This window comes from Dendropsophus ebraccatus, chromosome 4 (assembly GCF_027789765.1).
Source record: "Dendropsophus ebraccatus isolate aDenEbr1 chromosome 4, aDenEbr1.pat, whole genome shotgun sequence".
NCBI lineage: Eukaryota > Metazoa > Chordata > Amphibia > Anura > Hylidae > Dendropsophus > Dendropsophus ebraccatus.
Window position 1 is genome coordinate 121,817,554 of NC_091457.1, and position 22,738 is coordinate 121,840,291.

Below are 22,738 nucleotides of genomic sequence, written 5' to 3' on the forward strand. Positions count from 1 at the left end.
AAGTGCTTCTCACAATGACCTGAAAAATAATCGTCCTCTTATAGCTCCAGTTACTTTAACAGTTGTGCAACACGTAAATGACTGATGTCGAGGATTGTTACAGTGTAATATCGTTATGTATAGTAGTGCACTTTATAACTGGTTGAGGAAGACGTATATATGTCTTATAGATTACATAATTACCTTAAAATCTTTACAATTGTTTTGAGTGTCGCAGGTTTATTGGTGCAAAGTGTGTAGTGTTTATAGGGCCACTGGGTTTCAGCAAAATAAAGCTTATTCATCAGGCTATTCAACGCTTACTGTAAAGTTACACAATCTACTTTTTCCCACTATACTTCCTGTATCAATTCACAGTTTTCCAGCAGTCAGTCAATAGAAATCTTTATTGCTTACGGTATAGATGGCTGGAGTACTTAACTATTTTTACAGGAAAAAAAGAAAACACATTCTACCATGATTTCATGATGCGTTTTTGACAACATGGCTTTACACATTTTGAAACACCCTATACACACATGCTGTATATGCTGCAGATTTTATCACTATATAATATATAAATATATATATATATATATATATATATATATATATATATATATATATTGATTTACACATGATCATTTCTGCAGCATCATATTCGTTGCATACACAGTACTTGTGAACATACTCTTAGGGTCCTGTTACACAAAATGATTATCGATTATACTTGGCTGATTACCGGCCGTTCCGGCCAATAGTCGTTTTGAGTAATAGCTCAATCACCATAGCGATAATCTGCTGCCTGTCGCCCCATGTAGTAAAAACGGCAGTAGCAGACCCTCACTCTCTCTTTTTTTTTAAAATAAATTTTTATTCATTTTTTGCATACAAAACTTCTTTTAAGAAAAGAAAAAGGGAAGAACAACATAGAATGGTCACTCTCTTCTATAGTCCATCTAAAGATCATCTGGGCAGCCCCTCTCGCAGCACCCGTAACCCTACCACCCGCCCCCCCCCCCCAACCAACACACAAGCTTGCTGTTTCTTAAAAGAGGAAGATCTACTGTATTATTAAAATATTACATTAGATTCCATAATTATTTAACATATTTTTTTCTCAATAATTAACACTATTGTTTTTTTTCCATTCCATATCGTACCTGTCTACCCATAAACCCCTGCTGTCATGTCACATTTCCTTAGCTTTTTTTAGAAAGGCAGGTGCTGTATTCCCTAGACACCTGCAGGTACGCCCAGAGGCAGCTTTCTGTTTTCTGTCTTACACACTGTATCGTGAAGGGTTCTCTTTGCCACTTTCCTACCTACCAGAATGAACGTCTCGTGACTGTCTGGTGTGATATTTCATATGGTGTGATTAAAACCCAAGTCACTGTTGTGGGAGAAATAAATAAGAAGAAATCCCCCTGTGGACAAGTGTTTGAGAGTGTGAAAAACGTAAAACCCGTGCAGGCGATGCAACCAGAGAACACAGCGATTTGGTCTGATCTTTATGTTTATTCTGCGGATTTACTGCAAACTAATAAAAGTGCATGATGAAAATGATATTGCTTGATTTGGGAATGCAATTTTGTTCTCATTTTGTGTTAGGCCTAGTTCACACAAAGTAAAAAAAAAAGGCAAAATACAGCTGTATTGGATAAATATGGCCTGAAATAGAGAACATGATCATTATTTTAGGCCGTATTTATCCAAATACAGTCGTATTTTGCCCTTATTTTCACATTGTGTGAACATAGCCTTAAAGTGTAAAATTATATAGGAAGAAAACAAACAAAAAAAAAACAATACCTTTAGTGGTGGGCCTTTACCTTCCTTTTCCTTTTTTCCTCTCATCCAGGTTTACTGGTTTTGGTTTAAACCGGCTGCATTGCAATTAAAGGGTTATTCCCATTTTATAAAAATAATTGCATCTTGCAGACTCCATATACGTTTCACTCATGCCACATGTGAGTATATCCAGAAAGGGGTTCAGAACTGTTGGGGGTCTCAGCCGTTGGACCAAAACAGATCAGAAAGTGATGGCATATCTGAGCGATGTTATTACCTGCAGCGAGGAGAGTGACGGGAGGAGAAGCAGTCTGCTGCCTGTTTCTCTCTGCTCTTTTTAACCATTGGTGGGGATCCAGCATCACCCTGACTGATCAAAACTTTGGACATTTTTGTAAAGAAAAAAAATTATTTTATATGAGAGTAATATTGAAAAAAATTAAAATATAAATAAAAGTATCCAGGCAGTAAGAGTCAGATAAACCTCTTATAAAAGTCGATATTATAATACAAGCAGGTAATTGCTTCGGAAAAATGATGAAAAAAGATTTGTTGGCAAATAGTCCCATTTTATATGAGAAAAGCAAAAATGCGGAGTGTGACATATCCTCCACCAGAGCTACTGTACTGCAAGGTGTGAATTATTTTAGCAGGAGTGTGATCCCACATGACATATCAAGTGACAACATGTAAGTGAAGCTGTTTATAGCACTCAGGCTAAATATGGAAACAAGTCAAATACAATATATTTTAGCAGATAAATCACTTATTATGGTTAAGCAGGTGTTTGTATCTTTGTAGACCTTCTAGATCTAGACGATATATACATTTGAGAGACATAATGTCCCCCATTTTTATGTAGAATACTCTCTCTCTCTCTCTAAATATATATATCAAAGGAAATCAGCAGCACTCCAGTAGTAGTTCAGTGGCGTGCAGGTGCCAGCGAATGGGGTCTTGACCACGGACTAACTTAGATAGTATGAAGGATATTTTGCAGCACTCCTTTTGAAGTAACGAAAGGTGATTTATTCCCACAGCATTAGTGCATTACAAATTTGTGCAACACAGAAAATATAAACCGCGACGTTTTGGCAGCCTTGCCGCCATTTTCAAGTGGTTTATATTTGCTGTGTTGCACAAATTTGTAATGCACTAATGCTGTGGGAATAAATCACTTTTCGTTACTTCAAAAGGAGTGCTGCGAAATATGCTTTATATACTCTCTCTCTCTCTCTCTATATATATATATATATTTATTTTAATCATTGTATAATAATACATGATGCCACATTACTTGGATCTCTGCTTGCTGTCGGTGAATGAAAACACCCATATTTACATCCAGAGGCTGAAACCACCAAGGGTATGTTCACAAGACAGATTTTACCATGCGGATTTGGAAGCATTTTCACCATCAAATTACAAGTTAATTCCATGTCCCTTTGATCTGGGTTAAATATATAGACAAACAAACACAGGAAAAAACACAAGGGGGACTATATAGTGTAGTAGACATCCTATAGACTAAGTGCTGAACATTAACCTTCTAGAGTTGTGCTAATTCATAGGCACAAGTCTATTGTAAGAAGAGTATATGTTTCGCAGCCTGGCTTGTGATCCTGTACCTCTAACACTCGTCACAATGTTTAGGGTAGAATTCAGACTAATTTTAGACCCATGTGTAGTAATCACCACTTGGTGAGAGAGCTTCAATTATATTTAGCAATATACAGCACTTTTTGAAAAAAATTAAAAAGAATTGAGTAGCGCGTTTCCACACTGATCCTGCATCTTCCTCAGGCTCCTGGTAGCACAGCCAGAAACCACAGTGTCGCACTGCATGTCACACTGCCTGGTCATGTTTCATCACTCATCCAAGTGAATGGAGTTGTGTTGGGACTCACAAGCGGTCTTGACCATGACCACACAACAGTCATGGCTGCTTGTAACGTGACTCATTCGCTTGTATGATTGATGGAGTCGCACAACAGCCAGTGCAACATGGTGGCTCCTGTTCATGCAACAGGGAATAATTGAGCAGCCCTAGGCATATACCACAGTAAAGCTGCCCACACACATTGCATTAAAGTTGCTGAAATTAAATCTCTTCAACTCCAATGGTTATTTATTAAGTGAAATATAACAACAAATTCTATTTTTGCTGACCAATGGCAGACCATAAAAACACAGAAAAATGCAACAGCTCACCGCAATGGCAAGATGTAGACCCACTACAGACATGAAAATAGTTAAAAGCAGCCCTCCAACTGCTAACGCTGCCGGCTGCCGGTTAAAGCGCTCAATGCAGTGAAATCCTAGGTGCATTGCCCCCTGGGAAACATGAATATGCAAAAGAAGAGCATGTGGAGCCTCATTTAAGAGTCTCGAAACACAGGACTAGTAAGATACCCCTTTAAGAAGGACTTAGCCAAGGGGTCCTTCCCCTGGGTTCTTCCCAGAGGGATATCTGGCTAGTCCTGTGTTTCGAGACTCTTAAATGAGGCTTCACGGGCTCTTCTTTAGCATGTTTATATTTGAAATTATCACCTTGTAGTTGGACGAAAGGTCTTACAGGAAAGAATATTCTCAGAATGTTCCCAGAATATTCCCAGACAGATCATTCACCCTTTGACCGCTGTCGCTGATCATGTATGGACAGTTTGAACAATGATAATGGACTGAAATGTATACGAATGTGTCTGCAAAGCAGTTGTTTATTGACAACTGTTCATTCAACAATTATTTAAAGCAAATGTACCATCAGTTAAATCGTTTTAATATTTTTGCATGAATGGATCGATGCTGGGGTGGGGATGCTGGCACCGGTCTATTCCCAGGTATCGGCCCAACATGAAGCACTGGGGGCAGGCCTGCTCGCCCCCAGTGTGACGATCTCCCCTCCTCTCTGTGACGCTGCTCTATTAGCCTTAAGTGCTACATGCCAGGCTGGGGCTCGGGAATAGACCGGCATGTGGTGGGAATTGGGCGGTGGTTCAAAGAAAGGACTCCTGCGCAGGCACTGATTCATTCATGTAAGAAACTTAAAGCGATGTACCTGATGGCACATTTGCTTTAACCATCAACCTACTTCTATCTAAGGCTGGGGCTACATAGTGTCACAATATGTTACACCGATAGTAAGTAAATGGGGTTGCACTGCATGGATTTGTTGTGAGTGTTGGGTCATAGTCACTATTACTTTTGAGCCGCAGTGCAACACCATTTACTTTTCCTAGGTGTGATAAAGTGTGACCCACACGGAGCAGCACAAGGATTTTTAGACGTATAACCCCTGTCGTAGCCAAAATCACCATGTAGCCAATGTCTAATGTATATGGCTACCCTTAGGTCTGTTTACAGAAAGTACAAGAATGTTCCCATTCATTGACAGCAAGCAGATCTGCCCGGCTTGAACAGTGTTTAGTCTGCCAGCAGAATCTCTAGTAGATACCTTTTTTTCCAGTGTTTTTGTCATAGAAGTAAAAAAAAATGCTCGATTAAAATATTTCTAACCAAAAAAATGGAACCTTAATACGCTTGTAAAAAAAACACCATGAAGAAGCCATAAAGTTCATGACTTTTTTTTTCCAAGTCTTTAAAATTGCTGAAAAAAAAAGAAAGAGTGTTTGAAGAGTTAAACACCCAGAGGTTACAGGGTGATGAGTGGCTATTTCCCTAGCCCACCTGTGTATACCCCAAGTAACAGGGTGCCCTTCACAACAAAGACCACACTGTCAGACTTCACAGAGCTGGCCTTCCATCAGAAAGTCTGTTCCCTTTGAAATAAGGAGATTGGTTCAATGCATGACAGCTTCCAAATGACCTGAAAACCCTTGAGGGGAGGATGCAGCCTCTTGTCTGCGTGTTGTGTGCAGCTGGACAGTGTGCACAATCGTAGTAGTGTCCTGTCCCTCATATGTGCTACAAGCAGATGTACACCAAGATGTTATGTTCTCCTCATGTAAAACCCTTGATGATACAGTGAAAATAAGGCAGGCAATTCTCCGCAGCAGGATGTGTGAATGTAAACCAAGCTATACACATGGTATATGTACTGACAATGAAACCCTCAGCATGCCACTTACTAGGGTAAGCACCTTGGCTAATACTTTGCTCTACTATTTTTTACATCTCCATTCAGATACATAACTTCTTCTAAAAACTCTCTGGGAAGCAGACAGAGGTCTATCTCTAATATCCTGTCCCATATGGGACCCTAAAGGGGTCATCTGACTTTTTTAAAAATATACCCGGCAAGGCTAAGCTGCTTGGATGCTACGGCCTGGCATATCTTCCAGCCCCTACTTGCTTGGCATACAGAGCTTATACATGAATCATGTTGAAGATGAGTGAGGAGGTGTGTCAGGCTGTGGCACTTGAGCAGCCCAACTCCGCCTCCTTGACATTGGGCTCCGAAATAAAAAGGAGGTTTTATAAGTTTGGAAATCACCATCAGCTCCAGAAAACTTTTATACCCTATGGGCTATCTAAAAGTGTCTGCAGCTCCCATCATATTTTGAGGATTTTTCTGAAGACATGAAGGTGATCTGTGGTTAAATCTGTAGTACAGGGCTGTTAAAAAAATTCAGTCACAGTTGGACCCTACCACCCCTGCGATCAGTTATCCCCTATGCTGTGGATAGGGAACAACTTAAAATGGCGGGTCAACTCCTCTAGTAAGCTTTTGGGGGTGGGAAGTTTTACTACAACAAAACACACATTTTAATGCAAATAAAAAATGGGTGGTGTGGAAAGGACATATAGCAACAGGTGGCCGCGCTCCAGAGGGTGAAGGATGAGATAATGGAATGAACAATAGGATAAGGAAAAGAGGAGTCCTGAAGAATAGAATGTGACTTGTTTGATAGGATCTAGTAGACTTATTTTAAAGTTGTTATCCAGATGCTTAAAAAACTTTCTATACTGCTGGTGGTTGCATGAAAAAAATAAAAAAACAAACACTCGAAGACCTCAGTCCCATTTTTATGCAGTTTTTCTGATGTTTTCCCAAAATAATGTGGTGCTTTTTTTTATTGTGTTTATTATGTACATTTTTTTTTCATTTACAAATTTATCTGATACATTGATCATATGAGCCAAAGATGTTTTTTCAAAAAAAAAATGTGGGGGAAAAAGCCTAGAAAATATACAAATTAACAGTTGAGCGAGTTAAGTGAATCTCCAGCACGCTCAGGTTCGTTCAAACCCAAGCATGCACCATTTGATAACTGGTGGCTGAAGAAGTTGGATGTAGCCCTAGGAAGCCCATGCCATAGGCTGTATCCATGTTTTCCAGCACTCCCTAGGGCTGCATCAAGCTTCTACAGCCACCAGTATTTAAATACCGAACGGTCGGACTTGCATGCCAGAGTTGCACTCATCTCTAGAATCCATAGATCTGATGTTTTTGGTGACTCCAAGACTTTATGGTTTTATGGCTTAGTTTATGTAGTTTTGGTTCACTAGGAGATAAGTGGTGCCCTATCCATTAGCCGCTTGTTTTAGACTGCCTAGAAAACTCCCTAGGGCTGCATCTAATGGTGCGTTTACACTGGCAGATTTATCTGACAGATTTTGGAAGCCAAAACCAGGAATGGATTTAAAAAGAGGAGAAATCTGAGTCTTTTCTTTATGACCGCTTCCCTGTTTATAGTCTGTTCCTGGCTTTGGCTTCAAAAATCTGTCAGATAAATCTGCCTGTGTAAACGCACCATAACTTCTTCAGCCACTTCTAGTCGCCCTGGTTACACCTTTCTCTCTCATATTGAGGCTTAATGTCCATGAGTGCCAACAGGAAAGCAGTAAAGGAGCGTAATAAGTGAAGAACATAAGTGACACATAATGCCCAGTGTGAATATCGGTGTACAAATCTTGTTTCTACTAAGAGAAGAAAGAGGCATACAAGGGTACACGAGTTTCTTGTATTTCCTTGATGATTTATGTAAATCAATAGTTGAGATGACAGTGGCTATTTACTGCTATTTTCTGTCTATAATCAGCGTAAACTGTACTCAGACCGGCCATAAATTAATATGATAACATTATTACAAATGATCTAAATAATTTTATTGACTGGATCTGACTCATGTAAGATTGTGGACATATTCACACCTACCAGTAGTCAGAATACATGTGTCAGATCAGCGTTTTAACCACATAGGTCTTCAAAGAGGAAACATGTGCTGCAGATCTATACATTTCTGAACATGCGTATAGTGTATTTGATTATTTTAAGCCTCCTTAGCAGTTGTATTCTTCCTTTAATAAATTCACATAGAAGCTCATTACTCCCTTCAGCTTGTGCAATGTGTGGCTGTATGCCACTCCAAAATGTTTTCATCTGGCAAGAGCAGGGGGAACATAACAAACAATCCCAACTCACCTCTCCCTGTCCCTCTTCAGCACTGGATTACCACTCAGGGACCCCTGCCAGCTCTGGGGTCTCCCGCACTGTCAACGTCACAACCCAGTTGATGGACTTCCCACTCAGCCAGTCAATGACTGAGAGGAGACATCGCTGCAGGCATTGATTGGCACTGATTGGCTGAGCAGGCAATCCATTAGCTGGGACAGGCATTTTTCCGCCGAATCATGACATCTTTAGAACTTAAGGGAAAATGCCCTCCGGCGGGTGTCCTGGAGCCTTTAAACCAGCACTTCCCGGGTACGGGGAGAAGTAAATAATGGTTGTTCATAACATAAACTCCTGCTGGATGTCTGGATGTGAACATTTTTCAAATCGCTGGACTTCTCATTTAAAGGGGTACTACAGCGGGGGGGGGGGGGGGGGGGGGCAGTTTTTTGATGGGACCGGGGAGGGGGTGGCTGAGGAAAAACACGTCTACTCATCTCCCCGGTTCCAGCAGCGGGTCCCGCATCGCGGCGCTCCGGTCCCCGGCCGCTTCTTGGTGTCTGACGCCACCCAAGATGCTACGTCTCAGGTCCGCTAAGCCACTCAGTGAAGGAGGCGGGATCCGTGTCAAGTCCGCTCAGATCCCGCCTCCTTCACTGAATGGCTGAGCGGCCCTGAGACGTAGCATCTCGGGCGGCGTCAGACACCAGGAAGCGGCCGGGAACCGGGGACCAGAGCGCCGCGATGCGGGACCTGCCGCTGGAACCGGGGAGGTGAGTGGACGTCTTTTTCCTCAGTCACCCCCTCCCCGGTCCCATCAAAAAAGTGCCCTTCGCCGGAGTACTCCTTTAAATAAAAAAATTAAACAAAAAACAAACAAATGCCGGTATTGTTGATTTCACATCTCAGAAAAAGATCCAATGTGATCAGAGTTTCATCTACCCCATTGTGGTACTGATAAAGAGGATGGCGCAAAAAATGGAAAATGAAAAAAGTTATAAGGGTCATGATGATAAAGGGGTTCAAAGCATTAAAAACATTTTTTTCTTTTAAAGCATTAAAACATAAAATTGTGTATCACTTTTATTGTACCGACCTAAACATTTTTTTACAATTTTTAGTACATGGTAAACAGCGTAAAAACGAAGCCACCAAATCTGCAAGATTGCAATATATACACATTATATATATATATATATATATATATATATATATAATATATATACATACAGTATATATATATATATATATATATATATATATATATAATTTATTATTATTTTTTACATTTACATGGTATATTTTATGGTTACTTTGTGCCATCACAAAGTACTACTGGTCCCACAAAAAACAAGCCCTCATAAGAGTTAGGGCTCTTAGAGGACGAGGAGGACTCCCCATCTCCGTGCTACCTCTCTATATCGCCACAATCTGGTTATTACAGCTAAGCAGCGCCGTTATCCCTATGGCTGTGCCTCTGTATAACGCCGCTCCCCACATACCCCGCGCACACGCCGCCGCCTCTAGCCAACAAAATCAAAAAGTTGCAAAAGTTACAAGTGTAAGAAAAAAGCGAGGGTGCGAAAGGGGGACGTGGCTGACCAATCAGAAGCCTCGACACAGCCGCCAATGACTTACTGCCCGCCGGAGCCAATCAGAGCGCGCGTTACTGGGCGGATTGAAGCCAGGCAGTCCAGGCAAGGGAACAGAGCAGCGCTGTCTGCAGGGGGATCTACAGCGGGAGTGAGAGTGTGCGCTGCTGCCCGGGATAGCCAGCGAGCTCCGTGTCCCCCTGTGAGCGGCGTCTGCTGGACACGTCCGCCGGGAGCCGTACAGGATCGGGATCGCTATATCGGAGCTAGGAGTGAGGAGTATCACCCCGCGGCTGGCTGGGCGCTTCTCCCCGATGGTCACCCCCTTATCTGCTGCGCCCCCTGTGATCTCCCCGGACATGGAAGGATCAGTGATCGCTCCAGTGTAACCATCACCAGCGGCAGCGGCTCATCCCCAGCTCTCATCTGTCATTACAGTACGGTGCGGATTATAACATGCAGCCCCGGGCAGGAAGGAGTCTCCTGCAGGATCCCAGCCTCCTTCTCCTACTTCTGGGATGTTGCTTGGCTTCCAGGACCCCCTGTCCCACCAGCTGCAGCTGCACTGGGGATCTGGTGGACTGCAGCAACCTGGGGCTCACAGAGGTGCCCACTCACCTGCCAGCATGGGCAGCCCACCTGTAAGTCCTGCCAGCTCCCTATCATCATATGTCAACACTGGCCACATGTTGTCTTTGTGTATATGTCACCTGTATACTGTTACCATCCTCTCATCCAGCATTAGGCTGTGTTCACACATGGCCCATACAATGCAGATTTCCCCACTTTTCCCAAAATCTGCAGAGTATCTGCCACATGTGAATATACCTTGACCAGCTCTGGATTGTCATAGGTTCTGGATTACCAGATGGTTATAAAGCTGTGATCCCCAACCTGCGGCTTCCCAGCTTTTTGTATAACCACAACTCTCCATGGCATGATAGGAGTTGTAGTTGTGCAACCATTGAAGAACAATGTTATAATATAAAGTATATAAAGCGAGGAGGACCGTGCTGACATCTGCTTTTATTCTGGATTAAAGGAATGGATAGGGCATGTGCTATACTCACCCCTGTCTACGTCTATAGCATTGATCTCCAGCCTGTGGCCTTCCAGAGCTACAACTCCCATCAGACTCCTGACAGTCAGAGTTGTAGTTTCACAACTGGTTGATATACATCCTAGGAAACAAATATCCCTGGGAGCTGATCCCAAGTCTCCTGGTTATCGTGTATCTCCTGTATACAGATGGGGTGGGGGGGAAGGGGCACCCTAGTGTATACATTATTGTAATATTCCCCTTATTATTACTCCTTATGCACCAGGTGTGCGCGCAGCATTGGGAGATCTGCCAAGCAATGCTTTGTGTACTTATAAAATACGGCTATATAATGTAATCCATGTTTTCAGGTCGGATTTTACATTCGAATGTTGGGAAAACACATGATGCAAATTAGAGGCCGATGAATTATTGCTAATATGATTTTATAGTTGCCGACTGCATAGAATCACTTATTGAAGTGCGAGGGCTTCTGTTATTGGAGTTCACGTTTTTAAGGTTTCTTTTAAAAGTTTTTAAGACTTTGGGGGATAAATTTTTTTTTTTTTAGTTTTTAAATGTGAAAACTTTCTTAGGACACCGTGTAAAGTGTATCGGGGTACGTTCACACCTGGTTGATACGTTGCAGATTTTGACCCTATTGAAGATAATTAGGAAAATGACCTCAAATCTTCAAGACGTTGGTCATGTGGGACTATATTCTTAGGCTATGTTCCCACACTGTGTTATTGCTTAGTATTTTGCAACCAAAACCAGGAGTGGATTGAAAACACGGGAAGTCTATGTTCACACAGTGATGAAATTGAGGGTGTTTGATGGCAAATAATTCCCATTAGTTTTAAGCAATGGGCGTTGTTTTTAAATAACGGACGTTATTTGGTGTTAAATGACGGCAATCCTCACAATTTCAACAGTGTGTGAACAGAGCCTTTCTGTGTTTTCAATCCACTCCTGGTTTTGGTTGCAATATGAGGACCACAATACTGACTGAAATATACGTAGTGTGAACATGGCCCTAAATATATCTGTATGTACAGTGTGCAAGGTTTGACTGTTCCTGCAGCTTTAGAACTTTCTAAACTTTTAAAAAAAGTTGAGCTTGCCCCTTGTCGGGGTCTTTTTGGCCACTAAGCTAAGTCAGGGCCTGATATAGTTAATATACAGCTCTGTGGGAACTGAATGCACTACAGAAATTCCAAACAAAATCCAAATAATATTTAAATGTAAGTATTGATTCTTATTACCTTTTATTTATTTTTCTGTTTCTAAATATTATCGATTTCTTTCCATTACCCCTATGGTATCACCTTCACGCTGGGTTCACACCTCGTATTTCAGTATCCCCCCCCCCCCCCTCTCAAAACCTGGAATGGAACCAACACAGAGGGCAAAACGACCATGGAAAGAGTTTCACTGTTTCTTGTGTTTTGGATCCATTCCTGGTTTTGGTGAAAACAAGGAGCAGATCTGACCACTGGCTGTATATATAGAAGGGGTAGTCAGTATTCTGCTGTGAGTCTTGATGGTCCTTTATGTCCGTTGTAATTTGATTGAAAGATTAGATGAGATGGGCCCCTCGGGGGTATCTGCTGTGAGAAGGTGGGAGTCTTCCTCTCCTGCACATAGTACATGTTCTCTTACAGAAAAGATTTGAAGTTGGGCTTTACTAGTCTCACTAATCTCCACTATTTGATATAAGGAAACTGATTGAATGGTTATTGATCCGGTCTTTGTTATACAATGTCTTTTGTAGTTTGGTTTGCAGGTGCAAAGTGTTTGTTTTTTTTAATTTGTTAGTTTAAAGTAGTGTCCCCAACCTGTTGCAAAATACAGCTCCCATCATGCTCTGATCTGGACATGATGGGAGTTGTAGCTTTGTAACAGCTGGAGAGCCACAGGTTGGGGAACACTACTATAGGGATTCTAGTTCATGGTTCGGCTGCTTCAGCTCAAGTACACAGTGTAATACATTAATTCAGAATGATCCTGCCAATAAACCCATCATTGTGCTGTGACTGTTCCTAGAATCGCTGTCAGATTTGATTGTAGTTGAGTATACAGATTATCACTTCATGCTGGTGACCAAAAAGCTAAAAAGTCATATAAATATATCACTATATATAAGTATATATTTGTCTGCCTTTAAGATACAATCAAGAAGTTTGTTGTTTTACCAATTTGCTTTTCCCACCATGATTAGAATTCTTCTCGTCCCCAGACAGTCCAGTCTGCGCTGGGTTAAACATATGTTGGACCATTGTAGTTTTATGTCCGCTTTGATCATTCCTCGTGATAAAAGGGCAAATTAACAGGTGGAAATCATAAACCATGTCCCCATGAGGCCCGGATGGGAATACTGTACTGTAAATCTGTTTCTATAACTTAGTAAGGTCATAACCCCTTTAACTGTCCTATAGAAAGCAATGGGCTCTGTGTAGTAATGTGTGGTGGTAGATGATTGACTATATTAAGTACAGTAGATGATGCAGTCTTACGTTTCCAAGGGTCGTGAACTGCATACTTTTTTTTTTACTCTTGGCCATGAGTTTCCCTCTTTTATAACTTTTCCAAGCACTTGTCTGACTCATGCGACCACAGGATCCCAGATGGGTCGTTATGTTTTGAAGGGCATTTCCCCCTTAAGTGGAAAAAAAATCAACTAGTAGATAGAAGAAATTGAAACATCCGATTTATATCTGTCAAGCACTATTCCTCAAATTCTGATTTATCATTGCTAGATAGTGAGTGACACCCAATATGGCCACTACATGATGTATCACTGTATTGTTATCCCCTCCAAATGACATAAACCTTGAGACAATACAGACAGATCCCATGAACAATCTAGTATAACGTCATGATGCAGAGGCCAACACATCCAAATATATCTGTGATATGTTGTTGGGGTCTATCAGGCCCGCATCATGTGATGCTTACCATCCTGTCTGCCTGACGTGGATGTGAATATTGGAGGAAATAAAGTTGTTGTCGGAGTAATAAAGTTATTTGAGACATTACGTAACAATTCCTGTATGTAATTTCATAGGATTTTAAAGTAATCTAAAATTTGTGTCACGTTCCTACAGTGGAGACCCCCACCCCCCACCATGTACTGCGCTGCCGTATGGATAATGTTCCATTAAGTCCACAGTGATTTCCCCCCCCCCCCCCCCCCCCCCCTTCTCCCAGACATAATTTAATGGCTTCTTGTGGTTTCTTTATTATAGCAATAACGTTGCTTAAGTGATCAGGGGAAGCCTTGTATTATCTTCTGGTTTATCCCATCCTGGCTTAGTGTTTTTTTTTTCTGTTTTTTTTTTTTTTTTTTTTTTTTTTTTTTTTTTTTTTTTAAGGAGGCGTCCATTCACTACAATTCTCATTAAAATTCACGCGATCCTTTAATAGGAAAAAAATATATACATTTTAATAAACTTTTTTTTATTTTATTGATATAATATACTTTTTTATACTCTGGTCTTGTACATCTTCTCTTGGGATTTCCCTTTATATGTGTGTGTATTGCCATGATCACACATACAGACAGATTTTTGCAGAATTCCTATTAGCAGCCATGAATACATTTACTTCCCCCTCAACCCTTACTGAATTTATTTTCCTGATTCTTCAGTGTATAGAAGTAGTCCATAGTAATACTACAGAGGTCTGTAGCACATGAAGTCGTTGTACAATAGTGTGTATCCACAAAGTGAAGTGTTACCAGATTTTTATTTCTTTTTTGGAAGGTGCAGTTTTTCCATTGGCCAGAGAGGCACTGTTGGGCACCTGCTGTCATGTTGCTTCCTCTTGTACTTGCGCTACATGGTGTCGAATTGATGTGACCGTAAATATACCCTGAAATCACCCTGACTGTGTCTGTTGAGATCATCAAGTGCGCTTAGCTTTTCACTAAGGATGGAGAGAAGGGGCTTCTATACTGGATCAATGCCACTTATCTTACCCACTCTATAGCCAACACATCTGAAATTGGATTATATTCAGCTACCTATTAAACATGTTTCTAGGTGTTGGTGTACTTACCCACTGAGCCGAGTGGCCTCATTATTCAGAGAAATTTAGAACTATTAGGGAAGCTTCACACACACTGTATCGCAGCAATTTTTTCTGCTGAAGATCTACAGCTGTTTTGGTCAAAATAACTGAACACAGCATCAAATCACCATCAAATCTGCTGCGGATCCTGTATGTGTGAACGCACCCTTAAGGTTTTTGTTAAACACATGTATACCAGGCGTGTAGTTGTCCCTCCGTGTTTTATTGATGTATATTATTGGCACAATGATAAGGGATGCCTAAATCCGGCCCTTTTATGACTAGTCCAGTGAACCACTATTGACTTTTAGAATTAGTACTTTGTTTCTTTTTGATTTACATGTTTGCTTATCCATAGGGGATTGTGTGTCCATCTGTCCATCCCTGGATATGGCAGAAAAGATGAAGGTTTTATTCCATATAATCCTATATTATATATTATACAATGGGTTCTTCCTAAAGGGGTTATCCAGGCTTAGAAAAGCGTGACCACTTACTTCCAGAAACTGGACCACTCCTGTCACCAGTTTGGGTGTAGTTTTGCAACTCCGTTCCATTGAAGTGAATGGAATGCAAAACCACACCTGAAATGGAGAAGAGTGGTGCTGTTTCTGGAAGAAAGTGGTCATGCTTTTTATGCATTAGCCCCACAAAAACTAATGCATGCTAAAAACACAACAAAAAGCACAATCTGTATATAACAGAGAAAGTATATCCACAGTGGTAAAAAAAAAAATATATATATTTTATTTATTTTTTTTAGCTCAATAGGATTATAAATTTCTACCTTTCAGGAGTATATAAAAGCTGTGTGACAGCTTCTTTCCTAGAGCATAACATTTCACTTAAAAAAAAAAAAAAATCAATTAATTGTTCTATTCTTTTAAATGATTCTATTCTTATTTTTTTTCATTTAATTAATTTTATTTACATATTTTTGTGCTTTTAAAGGTTTTAGTACACTTCTGTTTTTATACTGTACTAATGTGAGAATGAGTCTCTTCTAAAAACAGCCAGTCTTTCCCTAACCTATTGCAAAACTACAACTCTCACCATCCCGAAGGCTGTGGGGCATGGTGGGAGCTGCAGGTTAGGGAACAACTGCATCAGACCTTTTCCATCACAAAAGCTCCCTGAGAAATCTTCCCACCCTTTCCAGTTCCAGTGGCCGTGTGTAAATATGCAATGTGTTAGACTACAGGAGATGGAGGCTTTCTTTCCAGTAACGTCTCGGCTGCCGCTGCAGAAGTGCTTGTAATAGTAACGCTGTGTGGAAAAATGACAGCGGCGCAGTGTGAAGTGTGAAAATAAGGATAATGTGCCTCAGGGCCTACTAAAAAATTAATTCTAGCTTTTCCTCTGGTGACCTTGTTTAAATGTAGGTTCAGGCGCAGCTGGGGGAGGGGGACGGGATTTTGTACTGTCAGTTGTAAACTTAAAAAAAAAAAAGTCAAAAATAGGTCAATGAACTGTGTGACGGTGTAAAGGGGTGAGAAACATCATCATCACTCACTCCGAGTAGGTAATAGTTACAATGAGGCACTGAACAGCTCATCATGATTTTTGTTACTAGTGTATTTATATAATTATTACTTAAGGTGCGTTTACACGAAACGATAATTGGCCCGATCGTACGATTAACAATGTCGGAGTAACGATTTTTTTTCATAACAATCAGCGTTTAGGCTGTACATTATATCGTACGGAAATTCGTTTTGCGATCGCTTAAGCCTATCTCACACATTGGTTAAATCGGCGAACGACTGTTTACACGGAACGATCTGCGAATTTTTTGTGAACGAGGATTTGAGAACATGTTGAAAGATCAAAATGAACGATTTCTCGTTCGTCGTTAGATCGTTCGCTGCGTTTACACGTACGATTATCGTTCGAATTCGATCGTTATCGATATAAAATCGTTATAAAATCATTGATTATTGATCAGCAAGTAAGGAGTCAAATATTGTTTGTTGAACTTTGTTTCTCCATCCACACTTTAGACTTATTGACAGATGATTTTGGCATGTCTGTGGAGGCTAGAAAAGGTCCTCAGCAGCCGCAGACCCTTCTGTCTCCATGCAAATAACATATGCGTGTTTATAGTTATACAGCTGAATAGTTGCTAAAGGTGCAAACTCAACTGTCAGTTATTCATGTTTGTAAATTACTTCTATAAAAAAATATTCAAGCCTTCCAGTACTTATCAGCTGCTGTATGTCCTGCAGGAAGTGATATATTCTTCTATATATGCTTCTGTTCTGTCCAGAGTAGTAGCAAATCCCCATAGAAAACCTCTCCTCTCCTCGACAGTAATAAGAAATCCATCTCTGCTGGATTTTTTTTTTGCAATTGCACATCATCCCCATTTACTGTGACTTGACAGTTATAAGAAATCCATCTCGGATGGATTTTTTTGCAATTGCACATCATCCCTATAAACCTTAAATAAGTGGATATACGTTTTTTTTTTTGTCCAAATGTAAAAGCCGTAGACACAGAATAACCCAAATATCTCAACAAAGTCCAGAACACAGGTGACCACTGTACCCCAAATAAATTTGATTCTCAAGCCAGACTTTTTCTTTGTCTGTTGAGACCACCTATTGTGGACCAACCAAAAAGGTGAACTGGCCTGGAAGTTGCTCTTATAGGGTTAGTTTACGGTGTTTTGCCTAGTGGGGTATACTTCCATGGTGTGGTTAAACCAAGGATTACTGTAGTGAATACTATGAAATAGTTTGTGAGTACAAGGGTAAATCACAGCACCTTGCGGCATTTGGCTGCACTGTGTGAATATACCCACAGAGCTTTGTTCCCCTATAGATAACCCCCATCTCCATAGGACATTTGGCATGTTACACGTAAGTTGCTCCGAATGTTATTTCCATACATATGTATGAGAGCTGACTCCTGATGGTGGGATCATTAGACATACTGGATACAGATGGGCTCCACAATGGTTCCATCAGCCGTTTCTATGCGGCCCGGGTCTGGTCAGGCTTTACGTGCAGCTTTTGTCCACCACATGTGAATTCCACTTGTCAAAATACTCTTCAGCTCCGGTGATGAAGCATTTGCTTTTAGGCGAAAGGAAGTGAGGCCTCAGCTGCTCTCAGGAATGGGCAGGGGGCTCTGTTCTACCACAACCTCCTTCATCTAATGCTTCTCACATGTGGCTTGCTTGTTCTATAGCACAGGGGGGGCACGTGTACAAAAAGTTTTTGTCTGGTCATCAGCCTTGTCTGTGGAAGTGGCGCTTATTTTATAAGGCCTGAGCCATATTGAGTGAACCATCCACATATTACCAACTAAGTTTTAGTTGGACTAAGTATATAAGCGGTTAACGGATATGGCACCACTTATCTCCTAGTGAAACAAAACTATATAAAATAAGACCATGAAGTCTTGGAATCACCATAAACAGATCTGTGCATTCTAGAGATGAGCACAACTTTTCCCCCATGTACCAGCCTGTCTTTTGCCTTCATGTAATGTGTTGTGATCTTGTGTTGTTTCTGCTTGTTACCCCTATCTATTGTATAGCGCTCTGGAATTAAGGGCGCTTTATAAATAAATAATAATAACAATAATAACTCCGGCATGCTTGAGTCCTATCGTTGTGCATTTGATTACCAGTGGCTGAGAAAGTTGTATGCAGCCCTAGGCGGTCCGGGAAAACATCAAAGGGGTTATTCAGCGCTACAAAAACATGGCCACTTTCTTCCAGAGACAGCACCACTCTTGTCTCCAGCTCGGGCAGGGTTTTGCTGCTCAGTTCCATTAAAGTGAATGGGGCTTAATTGCAAACGGACACAAGAGTCGTGTTGTCTCTGAAAGAAAGTTGCCATGTTGGATAACCCCTTTAATACCACCTATGGCTGTATCCATATTTTCCAGGACTCTCTAGGGCTGCATCCAACTTCAGCCACTGGTAATCAAATGCCGCATGCTCGAGTTGCGCTCAAGTCTAGTAGATTCCTTCCAAGCAAATACAGTCCTCCTATTGAAATCTAACGTCTGTGACCACCAATAGTCCTACATATTGGATGAATAAAATCTACAATGCAATAAAAAAGGTAACCGTGTTACGTCTATATTATTTTATTAGTATTACATATATGTCCCGTAGACTCAGAGCTGAACTAGACGGATCTGAATGGGTGTAGCTGTAGGATGCATAGATTTCTGCTCTTTTTGCTCCCCCTCCCGCTCGGCCGTCACTCGCTGTAATCTTGTATACAGGAGAAGATTTGTCTATCTTATCTTTAGTTCCACTCCTGTCTCAAGTGGAAACAATTTTCTCTGTGTACTGATAAGAGGCTACTGAACAACCTTTCAGTCTTCCTTGATTTGGTCAAGTGCTGTCCGGCAAGGCCGGGGTGTGAGGGATTTAACTGTTTTATGGCTCCATTTAATTCAATAAATGCAGCTCAGTTCAGTGTTGGAGCTTTGCTCCTCAGGCTTCTGCAGTCTCCTAGAATAGTGCACCCAGTTTATGTAGTCTACAGTATTTAGTCCGTCCCTGATCAGATGCTACACAAACCACACATCCATCTTTAGGCTATGTTCCCATGACGTACTAAAGATTGCAAAGAGAGAGTTGTTGTTAATAATGTTCATGAATATTATTAGTTCTTTGCAATCTTTAGTACATCGTGGGAACATAAGGGGAAATTTATCAAGGGCTTTGCGCCCATTTTTTGTGAATAATTAGAATTTTCACCCAAGTTCTATTTATGAACCAGTATTCAATGAGTGAATATTTTTTAGATGCAACTTTTTTTTAATCTGCCTGTTTTAAGTATTCACCCAAAAGTTCCCAAAACTTTTTAGTCTTTATAAAAAAAATCGCACAAACAGGTGCAAGCTTACGCTTGGTCAGTACCAGTTGAATATGCTTGCGCAATTTTAGCAATTTTGCAACTTTTTAATCAGATACATTCACTATGGTAAATAGTGCTACATTTTAATGAATCAGTCACATGATATTGGAACAAAATATGCACCAATCCTCATTAGAAGAGTTGCACACATTAGACTCCTTAGTAAATGGCCCCCATAGTCTTAGGCTGCATTCAAATGTGGCACATTTTTGGAGAAAATTGCTGAAAGTCTGTGTGCCTGGATTTCTGCAATGCATATTCAGGTGATAGTCGCTGAATTTTTTTTGTCACTGGTCTACCATGTGTAAACCAATGTAATGGTGCGTTCACACCTACAGTATCCGCAGCAGATTTGATGCTGTGTTCAGTTATTTAAATGAAATCTGCTGCGGATACGGTAAGTGTGAACGTACACTAAAGGCTGGAGTCATAAATGGTCAGGAACTATTCAGAGCAGGAGAGATTTTCGGTGGGAATTTTCTTCTGCTCTGGACAGTTCCTGTCACGGACAGAGGTGGCAGCAGAGAGCACTGTGTCAGACTGGAAAGAATACACTACTTCCTGCAGGACATAGAGCATAGAGCAAGTAAATTGCAAATTTGTACAACTTTCAGATGCAAGTTGATTTGAAATAGAAAAAAAAAATCACCGCTGTATCCCTTTAAAGTGTACCTGTCATTTAGCAAGTAGCTTTTTTACATCTCACATAGACAACTTTGATTGGTCAGGGTCTAGGTGTTCAGATCGTGCGCTTAGGTGCTTCATTCCTTGGCTTCCTGCAATCTCATAAGTCTATAGAGTTGTGGAGTGAAGAGCATCTGCACTTCTCCCAGCTTGTTTTATAGGTCAGTGGGGGTTTAAACACACGGAACAAAACCGATCAAAATGTTTGACATATCGAAAGCTTTTTCTATTGACAGGGAGACTTTGAAGTCCTAATCGGCTTAACCCAAGATTGTTAATTTTTATCTATCCGCCAAATAGTTAATAAGTATCTAATCATTGGGGCCCAACAGGCAGTGGGTAAAGCCTTATTTTTGGATAATCAGCGGGCCGTTCTTGTAATGCTAGGATGCTCCTTGTAATGGATCTTCACTTTGGCTGATAAAATGGAGGACCTCTAAATAAGGAGCTGAGAATCCCCTAATAATGCGTAGTGAATCTGTCCCTGATCATGTGTTACATTGGTCGTATATCTGGAGGGCCCTTTAAGTACAGTCTGTGGCACGTCACAGCCGGAGTGAGGCAATAGACGTGTTCTCTTAGGATTTGTAACCTTAGTGTGTAATATTGTGCAATCCCCGTCTATCGCTGGTATGATGCATTGAGAGGCGCTTTTATTGTTTACATGTGAGCACCTGGAGTGTGAGGCGAAACTTCTTCATGCGGACTGTGCGCCAGGTGCTCCATTCTAAACATTACAAACCACAGGGATCCAGTTGGTTTATTATTTTCTTTTCTTTTTCTGTTTGTGGGAAGCGCGCTGTGTTTTTCTTGTGGATTTATGACATTTTTGTTGGTGTAAGTCGAGTCCTTCTTGTTTCTAATGTCCCATAGACGGCAACGGCTGCAAATCCAAATCCTCCCGTCTTATTCTCAGGGTATTGATGTCCAGTGTTTACTCTGCTTGGAGAGGGATTTTACAGACTCCAAACAAGAGCGTGGATCGTATTCACTAACAGGTTGTGAAAGAAAATGTTAGAATATAAACCCAGTCTGGAGTCTGGCCTTGTGGGTGGTGCGCTTTATATAGTGCAGTCACCCAGCTTTTCCAGACTCCTGAATGGCAAATCAGATTATATCCGCCTAATGAGGCAATTTTTTTTATCCTAGAGCCCCTGTAGGAATTGTTAGCACAGCCGTATTGGTTGTTACCCAGCTTTCCCGGAAACAGATATATCAGATGGACAATTCAGAAGCATCATTTCAGATAATTTTTAGTTACTCTCTGGATTTGGAGTCAATTGATCCTTAATGATACACAGGCAAGAGCGTCTTTCAGAAGGATGTTGTGATAGTTCCCTTAAGCTCAGTGGGTGGGCAGGGGCAGGAAGTCTCTCCAGGGCTGTATAAGACCCCCATTGTTCCTCCCAATCACTTGTGTTTTTGTTCATCATTCACGTTGGGGGACTCTGTCTTGTGTCTCTGCAGTTTTTGTAAGTGAAAAATAAGAACTTTTAATTTATTATAATTATGCAATGTAAAACTTTTTATTGATCATTGATGATTTCCAATTTTTAATGCCCACTAGGCCTTATTAATTTCCTGTTAAATCATCAATATAGTACTGGGAGGCATTTGTTATGTATCGCAGAGTTATGCTGTGTGTACACGGAACGATTATCGTGCGAATAACGATCAAATTCGAAGGATAATCGTACGTGTAAACGGAGCGAACGATCAAACGACGAGCGAGAAATCGTTCATTTTGATCTTTCAACAACTTCTCAAATTGTTGTTGATCGTTAGCAAAAAAATTAGCCGATCATTCCGTGTGAACAGTCGTTCGCCGATTTAACCAATGTGTGAGATAGGCTTAAGCGATCGCAAAACGAATTTTCCATACAATATAGCGTACCATCTAAACGCTGATCGTTATGGAAAATAAATCGTTACTCCAACATCGTTAATTGTATGATCGGGCGAATTATCGTTTCGTGTAAACGTAGCATTAGCGCCAGTGTGGATGCCATTACACGACTTACAGCATATCCTAAATGGTAACTATACTCCATAGCATTTGCAGCTACATCTCACCCACCCTTGTAAGGCAGGTTTAACATGACTGCAGGTCTCAGCCCGACAGCAGGTCTGATGAACCAAACAGACACCTGTCAGAACGAGCGTCTAGATTTGTAGTTAAGCCGGGACTTGTGGCCATAATACAGATGCAAAAATGCTTCCATGATACATCGGCTCATAGGAAACCTGGGTGGAAGGTGACGTTTAAAGGGTTAAGTGAAGACCTAGTGACTGTGAGGCTATGTTTTTGGGACTTGTAAGACATCCCCCCCCCCCCACACACCCC

At 41.0% G+C, this 22,738-nt stretch overlaps 1 protein-coding gene across 1 annotated transcript in view; it reads left to right on the forward strand.

The window, feature by feature from the left end:
• The first annotated feature begins 9,826 nt into the window (after nt 1-9,826).
• LRIG1 (leucine rich repeats and immunoglobulin like domains 1) overlaps nt 9,827-22,738 on the forward strand; it is a 69,019-nt gene continuing 56,107 nt past the window's right edge. Inside the window, exon 1 of the mRNA XM_069966915.1 lies at nt 9,827-10,358. Within this exon, the coding sequence (XP_069823016.1) occupies nt 10,174-10,358 (185 nt within the window). The 5' untranslated portion in view covers nt 9,827-10,173. The remainder of the gene's footprint in view (nt 10,359-22,738) is intronic.